The sequence below is a fragment of the Scophthalmus maximus genome, chromosome 1, assembly GCF_022379125.1.
Source record: "Scophthalmus maximus strain ysfricsl-2021 chromosome 1, ASM2237912v1, whole genome shotgun sequence".
NCBI classification, from domain to species: Eukaryota; Metazoa; Chordata; class Actinopteri; order Pleuronectiformes; family Scophthalmidae; genus Scophthalmus; species Scophthalmus maximus.
In genome coordinates, this window is record NC_061515.1 from 29,613,756 (window position 1) to 29,630,136 (window position 16,381).

A 16,381-nucleotide genomic window follows, 5' to 3' on the forward strand; every position below is an offset into this window, starting at 1 on the left:
AAGCGACTCTTGGCTTTAAACAGCCACAGCTGATGAGGGGCTTTTTGTCTTTATTGTCATTTCTCTCTCTCGGGACGCTGATGAGATGATTAATCATTTTCCTGCTGCAGCCTCACGCTCGCGAAAGGGCTCGAGCCGCGGAGCGCGACGCCTCGGGTGGAGGGGAAATGGTATTATGGCCCAGGTAATTGGTGGAGGACCATCACTCATAAGCGATGTAATTAATCTCATTAAAACAGGCTCTCAGGACGATCGGCAACAAAAGGCATTTTAAAAATGACATCCCCGGAGAAATTGCAGCGGAGGCAAAAAACACAAGAAAATCGATAACGCCGTCGTGTAAACCGCGGCCGGCTATTTTCTAATGTCATTGTCTGTAGCACGGGGGACGTGCCACCAGTGAAAGGACGCTTTCTCGTGGCTCAGCTGGAGGCGGCTTTTGTCAAGTCCAAATTCTATTTATTCAAGATGGCTCCCCCGCGCTCGGCTCCCAGGATGCATGGCATGCTGCGGATTAGGACCAGAAAACGCAATCAATTCACCCAGCAGGAGATCAGGAGGAATAACAGATAACGTTCTTAGCATAATTCATACAGTCCCCAATCTGGCCAGGATTAATGTACGTCCTCTGCTGTATGTGGGAGCTGGTGTGGGGCTAAATTGGCTCTTCATGTGGCCCATTGCAATCAGGCTCTGTTTGGGAAAGAGCCCCTGTGAGGGCTGGGTCTGACCACGTCGCTCTACAAGACATCTGCATGCTATTGTCATTGAGATCTTGGTTTTCTGTTGTCAGCATGTTAATCTGTGTGGAAACAAAGGACACTTGATTGTTTTAATGAAACACTAAAATGCAGACAGCGTTGACAAAACCTACACTCAATAAATTAAAAGGTTTACGGTCACGTGCGGCTCACAGCACTTGACTTCAGAGGATTGAAAAGCCACAGCGGGCAACAGTCTTAGCCATTGTCCCGCTTTCATTTACGCTGTGTTCAGACGATTGAGGTTAAAGAACGTCCCCTTTTCATGAGCTTTTAAAAGACCTCTTTTCATCTGCCTTCTCATCTTGTGGCCATTGATCAGCCATCTTTCATAGATTGCCTCGAGACGTCCATTCTGCTGCTCAGCACGCCTCCTCTTCACAGGTCCTGATGGCGAGGTCCGGCTCTTGTGCTCAGATTAAAAAACCTGCGTCGCGATCGTCTGAATTGCCGATAGATGCACCGGGAAAATGGGAATCAACAGCTTTGGGAGGCAAAAGCGCTTGCTTCTCTTGCCTCATCCTGAAAAAATTTGGCTTTTTTCCTCACCCCCCTCCAGTGCCGGAGCCAGAGAAAGGTCATGTCAGTCGTGTGACAGGAGTGACAGGTCCAGGGCGTCATTACGGAGACTTGGAAGGTCTGCGTTGGCACCTTTGGTCGCCTCGGGAGAATAGAGCCCCACCGCGCTGCCGCCGGCCCTAATGAGCGCGGTCAGCCCGCCGCCTAATGAGGAGAGGGAGATTGCGACCGTCTTCCATCAGCTCCGTCAGTACAACTTCCCATATGATCTTGTCACACATCAATGCAGCGAGGCGGCCGAGGGAAAAAATGTCTCCATGGCAGGTTCAGAGCTGCAGGGGCGAGGAGGAAAGAAAATGTGGCCGTGTTCCTTTTAGGCCGACTTGATGTTCATCCGCACTTCTACACCGTCGACCAGCTCATGCGACGGCGTGTCGGGAACCGGCTGCAAGGAATAATTGGAGAGCAGCCTGTCTCTCTCTCTCTCTATATGTGACGGCTTCATTTCAGTTGGCAGGACATGTTTTGGATTACATCTACTAAACTAGTCCCTCAACTCTCAGAAATCTCCACACTCCTGATAAGTCGCTCGTGCTCGTCCGCTCAGGCCCTTTGAATTACACACGAGAGAGTGTGTGTGTGTGTGTGTGTGAGATGCTTTATAGATGCCAGCAGGGACCGAGTAGCTGAGGCACAAGCTCTCACCTGCTGCAGATCATCCAGCAGCAGAATTGCTTCGCATGTCCACCGTTAAAAGGGTTACGTGTTCATCGGGGCGTCTTATAAAACTGTGTTTCAGTGGACAGATCGACTCTGGACTCCACAACAATTGATTTTTTGCTTTTGGTGCCGCCCCAGATCTGGGATTTCTGCCACGAGATGATTATCACCTTAAAGCCATAATTATAAAACTAGAACACAGTTGCAGCGGCCACGGTTCAACTGGAGAGTGAAGTGTGAGGAACAGTTTCTTTGGGGTGTAAGTCGGACAGTTGTCCAGCGTTGGCGGACGCCTGATATACAACCAGGAAGGAGGGGAGTCACTTTTTCTTAGCTGCAAACGCAATAATCCATATTCTGCACAGAAATACTGGTGTTTAATTTATACGCCAAGGCTTTTTTTCAAGCTGGTGATTGCGAGGCCTCGCCTCCGCCTCACAGCGTCGTCAGCAAACGGTTAAAACACTAAAGAGCAGTTGAGGTTTGCCTCCTTTTCCTTTTATTATCATCAATAAACAATTATAACATAATTAAGAAAGGTCAATGACTTGCATCATACAAGTGCTGAAGTGGATTAAAACCTGCGGCCGTTCTCTCATCAGTCTTTCATCATATATGCAAATGTGACTGATGTAAAAAACGGTCGTACCTGTGACCATGTGCATGGAGAGTTATTGATAAGTACTTTCACAATTGGCTGTTTGAGTGGGCTGCATTTGGCCACTCAACCGTGGACACATCTTCACGCCCACGCCACTTCTTCTTTCCCTCGTGTTTTTTTTTGTATATTCAGTTATGCCAGTTTCTCAATTACTGTGCGCGTGGGCTGGTGCAAAAAAAGGGGGGGGGGGGTTGGCCATGTAGCAACATTCACCATCAGCCCACATAGAATTATTCTATGTGATGATATGAATTTGTTTAATTATGCAACGCTGGGCCGAGATGAAAAGCACCGAGGTGGTGAGAAAATACCTGGAGAAGCGAAAGGCTTTGCAGCAGCATCCGCCAACACCGTGTCCACGGTCGGATGACTATTTTAAAAAAAGGATGTTTTTGTCGAACACATGATGTTCTATAGATTCATGGAGAGGAAGCACTCAAGGCTCGGTACAAGAGTCGGCCCGAAGATGATGAGAAACACCCGGAAGATAACTGATCAAGGAGGCGGGAAACACGGGAGGACGAGAAGTGACCTGAGCGATTCAAAATAAAGTAAAGAGTATGATATATGTTAAATGAAAAGATCTGACTCATCTGTAAATATGAAGCAATCAACCAGTTGGCTTAGCTTCACCTTTGTATTCCGCTAAGCCAATCAGCAGCTGGCTGCAAGTTCACACAGCGTCGATGTTTGAACTTAATAGAATTGCAAAAGAATATTTCCTAAAAGAGCAGAACTATCAGTGTAAACCCTCCTTTATTCGCCGTGACCGTCCTCTTTCTCTCACCTTCTAACTTCACTGCAGTTCACGTACGCAGGGATTTGCATTGGCGGACATTTTCACTGGAACGAGCCCTTTGAGGCTTAACCACTCCTCTGACCTTCCCTTCTTCCAACATCCTTTTTTTATTTAGCTGAAGAGTCCTTACATCTAAAAGATATCAGGTTCAGTAAAGAGCTGCTGCTTTTTCTTCTTCTTCTTCTTCTTCTGCTGCTGCTTCTTGGTCCTTGTTCCTCCCACACACACACACTGATCACCTCTCTCACATGAAAATAACAACACGTGTCCAACATGAATAACATTTAATAACGTCTGTGGGGAACCAAAGAGAGAAAGTGGCGATGAAGATGATATGGAGCAAAGAAATAAAGGTGCAGCTCTTCTGTACATCCATATGCCTCATAAGTTATTCATGGTGTCGGGCTACGGTAACATATGCGCTGCATCGAGCGATTAAGTCTCTGTCAACTTAATGAGAAGCCGGTTGAAAGAAAAAATGAAGATAATAGGACATGAACGCACACTGGAGGGAATATCCTGCAGCGGGTGCGTCTTTGGGAATTTTACTGTCAGACACAAAGGATTTGCTTGGTTACAGCCACACACACACACAAACACACACACACACAATCTTCTGTTGTCACGGATTAAACACGTTTCAACAGCAAAACAGAATTTGCCGTCGCCGTGACCTTTTTCTGTTGACCTCAAAGAGTTGTGTCTCAATTCGAAGGAAAACACGGTTACCATGGTAACAACATGTGCCATTTACAAAAAAATATGAATAATAATAATAATGATAACAATAATAATGGGGAGGAGGGGGCGGTTGGTGGTTGGGTCTCGACAACTGCTCATCCAAAAGGTTTCTCCCGGGGTCGTCGGGCGGAGGTCGATCTGATGAGCGGTCGTCGACGGACAGATGTTTCTGGATTTATTATCAGGATGTGAACGCTGTCATACTTGACATTGCACTTAGGCTCCATTGTGAACAATGACAAACACGTTCAATATATATATTTATGAAGGACTACAAACCCCTTAAGTGTTACGACTGTTGTTGCTGCTTCTATTTTCACAGCAGGTATAAAAAAATATATATATATTTTCCTGTTTTTCCCATTATTGTGTAATATATCTTATGAAACTGCCGTAGTTACAGAAGTGAGGTGCCATTATCATTTCTCACCAACCACGGACACTATTTTCATCTTCACCTTAAAATATCAATAAACCCTTTGGCAGCGCCCCCACTGCTTCTGCCCTGCTGCTGCGAACACAGACGAGAGAAGCAGAAGAAACACATTTCTACGCTCTGTCAACCCAGATCCAGCTTTGGAAAGCCTCAACACCTACCTCTCCAATTCAGCTTTCTCAATAACCAACTCATCCTCCTCCTCATACTCCCACTCGGCCACATAATCCATACGCTTTTGTTTCTCGCCGCTACGCCGATGACACCCGGCTGTATCTCCCACAGAAACCTGATGATCCAAATAGCACTTGTGTCACGTCGAGCACCGGGGCGTCCGAGGACTCTCACACCAGCTCGTTGCTTTTTCTAATCTGGAAAAAGAAGGTGGAGAAGATGAGGGGAACAAAGTGCGTTCATGTTCTGCTCAGTCCACACTGACTCCCTCACTGGAACATCAAAGCGGTTCTGCTCCAGACTTCATTCCGGCCTCTTTATTGATCGTCTTCAAGCTCTGACCTCGGAATATTCTGCACTCTGGACGTCAGTTCTACCCGCGGCTGCTCGCACACAGATAGATTGACTCCACAAACAGACGGCAGATAGAAATCAGAGCTCGTTCAGTTGCACAAAGCTCGTCTCCGTCTGACTTGGTTATGTATTCTGGGCAGATAACGACGTCGACTACTGAGGAGCCTCTTCCAGAACGAGTCGGTCAAGCAAACATAATCAATTACCAGTATATTTCCTGGGGGAGGATTGCGATCACTGAAGTCTGTTTAAAAAATAATATTTCCCCGTCTCATTTCTCGCTTCATAACTTTTGGTAGCAAATACCAAACTTTTTTCTTTCTTTTTTTTCTTTTTAATCGGTGATTAGTCATCGATTATTACCATGGAAACATAGTTCTTTGATATTTAAGGAAGCTGACCTTTCAGATTGGAATAACAATCACTTGATTTCTTTTGTGTGTGTGTGTGTGTGTGCACACAGAGCATCACCTGACCAACCTCACTTCAATATTCTCTCCCTTTTTTTTTGCTATGCTAGATTCATAACTCGTCCGTCTGGTGTTGAGCAGTCAGTTTATCGGAGGTTTAATGTCACTGGAAAACAGCAAAACAACAAAAGAGTGTCGAGAGCGAAGCTGCAGGCTGTGAAACCAAAACAACGAGCTGAAAGACGCTAAAGCTGTCGAGCTTAGAGGAACAGCAGAGCTGGGTGAGAATTGAACAAACCGTTTCAGATTACACAGTCCTTTGATCTATCATTTATACATTAATATAACATATTGATGAGTGCAGACTGCCTAACTCACAACTAGCTTAAAAGACAAAACAAGGTCATTTATTGCTAAAGATGCAATAGATCAATTTATCCACATTCCTCATGTTAACGCAGGCGACAGGCTGATCCTCTCCTAAAATATTTATTCTCATAATATAACTTCTTTTTCCTCTTAATATTGAGACTTTATCCATGTAATGTTACGACTTTTATTCTTGTAATACTACAACTTTTGATCTGGTAATGTTCCAACTTATTTTTTCCTCATAGTATTACTTATATTTCTTGTTACACTGCGACTGTATTCCCGAAATCTCAGATATCCCCCCCCCCCAAATACTCGGAATTTTAATATTCCCTAATCATAGCTTAACACCTGCATAAATCATCTTGGTACAGCGTCTGGGCACCGACAGCTGAGTTGTGACGGTGAAGGTCATAGTGCGTGATCCATATAATCACTGATGTGCCCTGTATAGAAGCATGCACACTCATTAATTCAGCTTTTTCCTCTATTGTTTATTCAAAAAAAACATTTTCAAAGATTATTATTGTTGACAGTATTATTAATCCTTCAGCTTTTCAGGCTCTGCAGACAAAAGCCATTGAGGAGTATAAACTGAACCCATTAGGAGGAGAAATAATTATTAGCCGTGGGTATTTTCTTGGTGCTGTGAACGCAGGGTCGTTACGTTTCTCCCTAATGAAACCAAAACCGGCGGAGAGGCTCCATCTCGCGTGGCCGTTATCGCTGCTCTTCAGAGGACGGGGAGAGGAAAACACTTCAGCAGCGGGCTAATTAAAACCAGAGAGGTCTGGATGAGGAGGCCAAACAACCTACACAGGTGGCAGGCATGTCACCGAGAGTGTGTGTGTGTGTGTGTGTGTGTGTGTGTGTGTGTGTGTGTGTGTGTGTGTGTGAGCTGCTGGAGCGCGTCATGTTTATGTATGTCTGTATGAGTGTGGGTGTTTGTGAGGCAGCAGTTCATTCTTTTCTCTCCTTCTTTTTATTCGTGCGTGTCGGTGTGTGGTACATCTGTGAGTGTGAGTGAGACAGCAAAGGACGCTGTTGAGTGTGTGTGTGTGTGTGTGTGTGTGTGTATGTGTGTGTGTGTCAGAGGTGTATGATTGTTCGAGGTGCTTTCCGTTCATTTTAATGGCGTCAGCCTCCACATTCTGCTGCCTGCACCGCTGACAGGAAGCAGCCGGCAGCTTTCATCTGACAGGACCTTGCTCAAATAGGCCATTGGTGCACCATAATTAGTTCAAATGTTGAGGCTGGTGAAATATTGATGATTGGGGACGAGCAGCGAGCAGGGAGGAAGACATTTCACATCAACTGTGTGAGTGTGTGTGTGTGGGGTTGTTTTTTTTTTGTATTTTTAGCTGTCTCTCTCTTTCTTTTAAAGGACAGCTGGTGCGCTGCGGTTTCCCACCACACACATGAATCTGTGGTGTTCGGGCCACGAGGGGCTGCATTTGCATCGGGGCGATGGGGGGAAAATTAAACTGGGGTAGTAAAAAGAAAACTAATTTCAGAGGAAAACTGTAAAATAACGTCTCTGAGAACAGCTGGCTGCAGAGAGCACTGCAGAAACAAAAAAAGTGAAACCACACCTCGGAGGACAGAGGCTGATACACGCTGCTGCCAATGATGGGATATAATTGTGATGCCGTGGCATAATGGCATCATTCTGCCCCTCCGGCTCTATCTCAGGTACTTAGAGGGGTTCTCCATCAGCCTCTGCTTCTTAGGAGAGACCTCTCAGGCACGAATGACAATGGACTTTCAGTGGTTTATAATTATGCCACTTTCCTGCACAACTCTGAGGGCGTCGCCATCTGCATGAACACTCGCGTGGCGGTGGGGGAAAAAAAGAAGGTGCACCACATGATTTCTCTGCGACGGATGAAATCACAAACTTCATCCACCACGTTTTTATCTAAACCTGTTAATGAGATGGACGGAGTCCAGAGTGTGTGTGACACCGTGAACGGCGTGTGTGTGTGTGTGTGTGCAGAGAAACACCTTTGGATCCACCACATGAACGTCCACGTCCTCTCTTCAAGGTTATTCAACACTGCGTCTCGTTGGGGGGTTATTTGATTTTATTTGGTTGAAATTCCAGAGAAAACATTTTGCTGGATGTGCTGCTGGTATTAAAAGGCCAGTTGTCATACTGCCATCTAGTGGGCGCCAGGCGGTAAAACAGCTGTGGATCAGAGACACTGGCATGAGGAGAATTTTTGTGATGGACACTAAATTCATATATTGTTCTGTGAAAAATAATATTCTTATGCTAAACTAAATAGTTATAAACGATGCGCCCTTATAAATATATATAAAATATGTGTGTGTGTGTGTGTTTTAATTAGAGCTTGGATGGAGTTTTCCTTTCAGATGGCTCTTAATCCTGGGATTTGTTGCTCACATCTCATCCTCTTCCTCTGCGGTTTCTTTATTCTTCTTCTTCAGCTTCACTTATTCAGCCCGAGAGGTTTGCCGAAAACAAATGGCCGCCCTCCCACCAGCACGCGCGAGATGTCCAGATGGTTTGAGTCTTCACTGGCGTCCTACTGCTGAATTTCCCCATTGTCTTTCCACGCTAAAATTAGAAGGTAATAATACTTGGTGGGGGGGAAGAAAAAAAATGCTGCGTCTGCTCCGAGGGCGCTAGTTAATTATCAGGAACTGGATTTATGTTCCACCCACAGATGAACCATCAGAGCGTGTTGTGTTGTGTGAGAGTCCAACGCCTGAACGCCCCTGGAGCTTTCACTGTCAAACACCATCTTTACCACTTGTTTCTTTAACAAAAAGAACAAAAGAAACTAAACCCTCGAGGTAACTCGGCCCCTGAACGAGGATGATGTCATTCTTCACCCACAGCTCCAACAGTTGTTGAGACACGAATTCCTGCAAAGATACAGAACGCTGGTCTAATATGCTGCTCACGCCTCGTTACTCCATTAATATTAATAATTCAGAAGCACAGCAACACTTCAGGACTGTAACAGCTCGTCGCTGACAACGTGGTCTGTTAATGTAACATGAAGAGCTGGTGCTTATTAATCGTTAACAGTTAATTGACTATATAAAAGCAGACGGACAAGAAATGTTTTGACGATGAATTTTCTTTGGTGGCGCTTGACTTCAAATGCGTTGAAAGCTTGAATTCAAATTTCGAAATTTTGAACTTGAACTTTCCAGCGCGGAGATAATTATTTCATACACAAAAAGGAAAGCAATAAATAATCAAAATTGCGTCTATGTAGAGCTGCACCCGTTAATGGATTAGTAATCGACTACTAAATTAACTGCCAACTATTTTGATAATCGATTAATCGGTTCAAGTCGTTTTTATGGGAAATAAAGTCAAAATTCTGATTTCAGCTTCTTAAATGTGAATATTTTCTGGTTTCTTTGCTCCTCTGTGACAGTAAACTGTAAAAACAAAACATCATGTTGGTGGTTTGGGGACACCATTGACATTTTATAGACCAAACAATCGATTAATTGATAATAAAATAATTAAATGCAGCCCGACTCGTATGTCAACAGAATTGTTGGGTTCTGGTCGAACAATGACGTCAGAAGAATATCGTGCACCTAAAGGTCCGAGGAAACCCACAACGGTTGAGCAAAATTTTTTAAATGAGTAAGAAATTTGACCAACAGCTTTCAACAGGAAACACAAGTAGTACACCAGACACCCGAGAACAGAATATCTGTGATGGGTAAAAACCAGAAATTTCTTTTACACCTTTATTTGGGCTCCAGACACACAGATCCCGGATACGCGGTCGGTACAGTCTGCTTCAGATCTCATGATACACTGAACGGAGGAAGGTCGGAACGGAATCTGAACTACAGTTATGTACATTTGACTTTTAGAGATCTGCGTTGTTTTGTTTCTCTTTTGATAGTTAATAACATTTACCATAGTGAAGAGCGATTGACGAGGTACAATCACGAGGCCATTTTGCCATTTTTAGCCGTTGATATATTTTTAAATGCAATTTCACAGCAGATGTAACGTAAACTTCTTCTGTAGCTCTATAGTGAGTCTGCGCGGTTGCTTCAGGTTTGTTTTTCTTTTTGTAACTATCGATGCACGTTTGGAAAAGATAAGCAGACTGTTGTTTTCTTCTTCTTCTTCTTCCCTCAGACAGAAAGCAGAGTTCTGCCCGGTGACACGTCCCCACAGATACAGGTAACAAACCCAAACAGAGGAAGAGTCGCTCTCATATCAAAAAAGTTCAAGACCTGAGATTTTTAGTGGAACATAATGTCTTAACATACAAAAAAAAAAAATCAACTGTCTTGTAAACTGTCACAGTGGCCGCGAACTCTCGCTGTCTTCTTCCCTTTTGTGACTGAAAACATGCACATTAAAATCATACGCTTGCATTAAAATCAGCTTTTTAAAATTCAGCCACGTTCTTTAAACACCTCTTGGTTTGTTTGTTTTTTTCTCGTTGCAAGCTAGTAGTACAACAGCTCTATGCATATAATTTCATATTTGACAGCTTCACGAGGACCGTCGACGATCAGCGTGGAGACACGGCTGACGGCGACGCAGGATTCAGATAACTTAAGACAAATAAAATTTTTAAAAAGTTCTATTAAACATGGTAATACCTTATTCTAGACAACACCGGGGACTCTCGGGGTTACAAGTTCATTCCTTGGGCACTTAGTAAAGAGTCCAGCATGTCGAAAGTGTCTTTGTAGTCGGTGTGCTGGCCGTTGGCCGCCAGCATGCCGTTGGCTCCGTCGTGGCCGTGGTGCTCCACCATCCGCTGGCCGCTCTCCGACAGGTAGTGGGCGGAGCTCAGGCCTCCCTTGGAGCTCCTGCCGCTCTTGGACGAGTGGTGGTGGTGGTTGTGGTTTCCCGCGTCAGAGTGAGGCCTCTTGCGGGACGAGCCGGAGGGCAGAGGGAGCGAGGCGCCGTCCGCCGCCCCTCTGCCGTTCCCGCTCAGGGAGTACGAGTGTCCGTGTTTCAAGTGGCGGTGGCTGCCGTGCTCTTTGTGCTTGTCCTTTCCGGGCAGAGTCCCGCCCTGCTCGGAGCCGCCGTGGCGCTCGGAGGAAACCTTGATTCTCATCTTGAGCTCCTCGCTCGTCGCGGAGCCGTTCTCGGCGAGGGAAGGAGCCAGCCGAGGCTTCTTGGAGCTGGACTTCTCCCTCCTGCCCTCGCCCGACTGGCCGGCCTCTTTCGGCTGAGAGCGTTTCTTGTGGTGGTGCGAGGACGCGGCCGGAGGCGGCGCGTACAAGTCCGCGCCGAGCTCCTCCTTCACGCCGTTCTGCGTGGCCAAATCCGCCGCATGTTTCTCTCTGTACTTTTCCAAAGTCAAGACTTTCTGCGAGCGTGAGAGAGCCGCGGCGGCGGCAGCGTTCGCACTGAGCGGCTGGTTGTTTTTGCCGCCTGCCGACTTGTGTTCGTGTTTCAACAGAGTGAAGTCCGAGTGGGGAGGCTGGGAGAACTGCTCGTAGCCGCAGCTCTTTGACGGGTCGCCGATCGGCTCGTAGGAGGCGTAAGAGGCCGCGATGGCGCTCAGGGAGGACATGTCCGAAGAGTCTGACGAAGACGTGGAGGGGAAGAAGGAGTTGTTGATACCGGGAAGGCCGTCTAAGGACGTCCCCTGGAAGGCACTGTCCACCGACGAGCCGTCCGCCTTTGGCTTCTTAGCTGCTTGGATAGCCTGCGAATCAACGGAGAAGCACAACGTCTACGTGAGAAACACTATAACTTCACTTGTTCTATTCCTGAACCCGTCCCACCGTTCTGCCCTGGTAGATGTAGAACTAAGTGTTCATGATGTACCCTCCAGTTCCGGATCCTCTTCAGCCTGCTGGGCGTCTTCTCCAGGATCTGAAGAAACTCGTGTGTGAGCTCTGGAAACCGTAAAGACGGCCATGTCAGTGACTACTGCTCTATAACGCCGGCTCATTTTTACAGGCACCATTTGCTAACATTCTAGGAACGTGGCTGAGACTAATACTGCGATCGTGTGTCACGTCAAAAGAGAGGACAGAGGCTCCTACCATCTAGCAGCTGGAGGGTCACCGTGCGGTCCACGTACTCCCACCAGTGTTTGCTGTCCGTGGACACGGGGATCTCCCAGTTGGACCACTTGCAGGCCAGGTGGATGCAGACACACGCCACCACGGTGGGTCGGTACTGCAGGCAGAAGGTGGTGAGGTGCAAACTGCAGGAGGAGACGAGAAGCACAGGGGAGACGCACAACCGTCAGCTGAACAGCTTTTATAACCAACACAAACACAGACAGTTTAACTGTTGTGGCTGATCCGCCTATACATTATACATGTGAGACAGTTTTAACAAACAATCAAAGGAAAAGCAAAGTTTAAGGCAACGCTGACAAACTCAACTAGCCTCTCGTCTCATGCACACGACCTTACCTCGCAACTGCAGCTAAGAAAACCGTTTAGATCAGAAACCTACCGACGTCTGAACGATGTACTATAATACACACGAATGAGCTTCTCCTCTTTGTTCCAGCTTTCAGTGAAATCTCCACAGTTCAATTACTAAACATTAAAAACAGTGTCTCTGTCTCTTCATCAACAATTATACAAAAATTCAAGTAAATCTCTCATCAAACAATCAAATAAAATTAGTCACGGCACATTTGAACACGTCGCCAAAACACAAGTGATTCGGCTTTAACTTTGATTTTGTTCAGGTTACTTTCCCCTGCGACACGATTCACAAACTACACTGCAAACTGGATCTCGTGTATTAAAACGTAAACACGACGAAGAGCAAAATATTAATTCTAGTCACTTTATCATATCTGTGATGTTTTGAAACATTAAGACCGACATCATCTGTGGGGAACATCTTTCTCCCAGACTTTCATGTCAGACCAAGAGTCTCCACAAAACTAGTAAAACAAATGCATCAAAAGTCCAATAAAAAGAAAGATAAAATCTCGACATTTCAAAACGGTTTCCTCTTCAGAACTCTGGGTCTCGTGCAAAACACTAAAGACAAACCACTGCAGGACAAACTGAATCAACATAAATCACAAATTAATCTGTTCGTCGTATCGTGATGCAGTTTTGCGAGTTCGTCTTTGTTTGATTGTTTAAGAAACACAACCGGACGCCTTCCACGATCATTTTAATTTTCACTGCTCTGATGACAATGTTGGCAGCTGTATTAATATTTACAAATCGTTTTTGGGTCCTTTGACATCAATACTGACTGAAGCCGTCGGTGTGATGTCAAACCGCAGGACTTGAGGCTGCATGGAGTAAACTTTTTGTGAACGTTTCTGTAGATGTGACCATGGACGGAGCGGTACACTGTCGAATGATCACATAACTACTCGTGAGCACAGAAGGAGAGATTTATGAAAAGTCGAAGGTGAAGTTTAGGATGTGAATACCATCGGTTTCTGAAATGCTAAGAATAAAAAGATACTCCACAGAAGGCACATTCAGTTTGCAGTATAGTTTGGCGTTTCACTGTTAGCTCTTTAGGGGTGAAAAATATGCAAAAAAGGAAAAAAAAGGAATTTGAAAAGAACTTCAAACTATACTTACCAAAACACTCTATAAGTTTAAGAATCTTTAGTGGCAATCTATATTCAGGCTACCATTTCAGTTTGTGTTTTAGACATGTGCACTCCGTACCAAACAACCTTGAGAGGTCACCAGCACCACTACACTCCACCTTGTGCATTCAACCCCACTGTGCCAACACAGAGCCCTTGTACAATACACCGCACACAGCAGCCCGGGCCGGTACTTCCCCACACCGGGGGGGTTCCCGGGACCCGGGCGCAAACAGGGCGTTGGACACAGGAAGGGGGACCCTGCAGGACAGGAAGCTATAGTGTGCCATCACAGTGCAAGAATGGGAACAGGATAATAACCTGTTGGTAGCCATAAAATACGAAGTCTGTGCCAAATCCTTGCTTGCTGTAAGAGAAGGAGAAAGTGTGTTTTAGAGCAGAGTCGATGCTTTGACAATATCATTCACACTTTCTCATAAAAATAGATAGATTTAAAGGTTCTTTATGAGGGGATTTGATGAAAGAAAAGCAGAGAGAGAGAAGTGTTTTTTTACCTCGCACTAGCTGGGAACACCTCACAACATCTGTGTGTGGATGATCAACTGTTATTTCAAAACCTGCAATCAATAGGTTGAATGGAAAGGGATCAGCCACTGGTGCAGCACAAAGTTAGAAAAACAGAACTTCTTTGTCAACATGCCCATATTGATATAGAAAAAGTAATTTTTCAGCTTGCTTTTTTTTCTTCTTGGGAAATAATGCTGCAAAATGAACCGTCTGTAAGAACCAGTGAAAAAACATAAATCTCAGTCGCACAGCGTCGACAGCACTGAGGCTTTAATGGGACTCACCCAGCGTTTGTAGCACGATTGTTTCCAGTGCCACAAGTTCTTGTGTCTGCTGCAGGAATGCCTGGGAAGAAAAATAGTAAATCAAACTCAGCATTCCTACAAAAAACAACAAGTCTTGCCAGGAAACCAAACTTCAGATTGAAAAGCCGTTAAGTTTAATTGAAACTAGATTCATTCGACTTATGGGTACCCAAAAGTACGCATACGATTTAAGGCTGCTGCTCATCGCCACTTCAGCTGATTAACCCAGGAATGATCTGACGTTAAACCCACACAACCAGAGTCAAGGGGCCCCTCTGCCCTCAAAATTATACTTGTAGATCAATTTCCTGTGAATTCTACTTCAAATATAGACAGAATTCATAAATGTGCTGTATAAAACTCGTCTTCTCGGCCACGCGATATGACTTCTGAACAAACAGAAACATAATCACGCAGCACGCATCCGTGTCGAACCGGCGGTGGTGTGATTTGTGCTCGTCGGTCTTCACGCCCTGTACTTACATTGCCCTTCGTGTCGAGGGCAGGCTCTTGTGGGTTAATGCAGGCATGAGCTATTTTAATGACATGCTCCAGCTTCCTGGGCTGCTCTTCGACTTTCGCTGCCAGGAACAACGTGGTCTGGGAAATGATCTGGGTGAAGAAAGGAGAGGGAGGAGAGAGAGAGAGAGAGAGGGAGAAAAAAGAAAAACATGTAGTTTCATAACTGGTGATTGTAGTTGTGGTCATCAGGCCCAAACTGCTGTGATACTCACATTTCTGTGGAATTTGCTGAAGGAGTGGATCATATAAAACCTGTGCATGTAAACTATGGCGGTGTTGATGATGAGTTGAGAGCTGGGGGAAACACGGTTAAGGCATGAAACGAAGGAAGCTGCAGAGTTAGAATTCGTTCGAGTGCAGAAGCCGTAGCAGATTAGCATCAAGCTAACGTCGAGCGAAGCGTGAGATGAAACCGGGCGCAGAATCACGACACGAGCCTCCACCGGTCCAACGATGCACGAGTCAATCAATAGGTTTTATATTATACATGACACGTAGAACTCGTATCGATTATCTGTAATCGGAGGTTTTAAAGAGACAAACCGGTAACAATAGAATCTGCAGGGTGGAGAGACAACAATAGCTAAGCTAGCAGGCAGGCCTCGGCTCCTCTCGCCGGCCTGTTCAGCTTCGATCGCTTCTCCGTGTCGTCGCAGACGAGTCTCTACGTGATTAGGAATTATGTTTAAATACGCTTCAAGAGAGCGCATACGAAATATAACGAGCCCCTCCGAAAGCTAATGCTAAGTCGAGCTAGCCCCGTCCGTCGGCCAGCTAGCTAGCCAGCTAGCCTCCGCGGCTCAGAAGAGGATACACGTTGAGTCTCTGGCCGATGTCCTGGATCAAGTTGGCGGCCTGCTGGCGGTACGAGAGCTCCCTGTCGGCCTCGATGCCGCCGCGGCGAGACGGCGTGTTGTCCAGCTGCTCCCGGGTGAAGAGCCATTTCGTGGAGGGTCCCCGGTGCACCGCCATTACGCTCCCACTGCCGAGCCCGACGGCGCTAGCATCGGGGTGACGGGGGGGACCGGAAAGACGAGATGAAACCGGTTGTTCTGCTTCCAAACAGCGCCGCTCGGCGGTCGGCGGGGCAAACAGCATCTTCTTCTTTTCTTCTTCTTAGTATTATTAGTGTTATTTTAATATATTTGTTTTATGGCGGTTGGCAAACATCGAAATGGCTCATTACCGCCACCAATTGATAAGGAGTGTGAATCACAATCACTAAAAACATCACAACAAAACAAAAACGTACAATATAATAATTCATAATAATTTTATTTATATAACACCTTTCAGAAGCAGCTTCACAAAGTGCTTTCACAAAAACATACATATCACAGGCAATTAAAATCAGCATTCCAACAATAATACGGTTTTCAGGTCCCATATCTGTATAAAAAAAACATCATCACAACATCACATGAAAGCAAGTCTATAGAAATGGGTTTTTAAAAGTGACTTAAAAGAAGACAGACTCTGCCAGCCTTATCTCCTCAGACAGGCCGCTCCAAAGTCAAGGG

General features: G+C 45.6%; 2 protein-coding genes across 7 annotated transcripts in view; one reads left to right on the top strand and one right to left on the bottom strand.

Annotated features, from left to right (window-relative positions):
* The window catches only part of zranb3 (zinc finger, RAN-binding domain containing 3), a 69,278-nt gene extending 59,134 nt beyond the window's left edge, over positions 1 to 10,144 (top strand). For 2 of the 3 annotated variants that reach the window (XM_047334919.1, XM_047334921.1), the window contains 2 exons: positions 8,399 to 8,541; positions 10,092 to 10,144. In XM_047334919.1, coding sequence (XP_047190875.1) covers positions 8,399 to 8,481 — 83 coding nt within the window. In that variant the 3' untranslated portion in view covers positions 8,482 to 8,541; positions 10,092 to 10,144. Of the gene's footprint in view, positions 1 to 5,685; positions 5,857 to 8,398; positions 8,542 to 10,091 lie in introns of those variants that run through there. The other variant, XM_047334925.1, reaches the window with a different exon arrangement.
* Positions 9,675 to 15,907, bottom strand: LOC118309353 (cyclin-T2). 4 transcript variants are annotated; one of them, XM_035631388.2, is made up of 9 exons: positions 15,676 to 15,897; positions 15,074 to 15,155; positions 14,823 to 14,951; positions 14,319 to 14,379; positions 14,022 to 14,084; positions 13,828 to 13,873; positions 11,969 to 12,132; positions 11,748 to 11,818; positions 9,675 to 11,625 (listed from the first exon to the last, which is right to left on the bottom strand). In XM_035631388.2, exons 1-9 carry the CDS (start codon positions 15,831 to 15,833, stop codon positions 10,597 to 10,599), a joined length of 1,803 nt encoding a protein of 600 aa, XP_035487281.2. In that variant the 5' UTR covers positions 15,834 to 15,897; the 3' UTR covers positions 9,675 to 10,596. The 4 variants fall into 4 exon arrangements, 3 of the variants coding, with proteins under 3 accessions (XP_035487281.2, XP_035487302.1, XP_035487291.1); XR_004793468.2 differs by lacking the exons at positions 9,675 to 11,625; positions 11,748 to 11,818 and having other exon boundaries at positions 11,995 to 12,132; positions 13,496 to 13,873; positions 15,676 to 15,907; XM_035631409.2 differs by lacking the exons at positions 9,675 to 11,625; positions 11,748 to 11,818 and having other exon boundaries at positions 12,002 to 12,132; positions 13,586 to 13,873; positions 15,676 to 15,907.
* Positions 15,908 to 16,381: the final 474 nt, after the last annotated feature.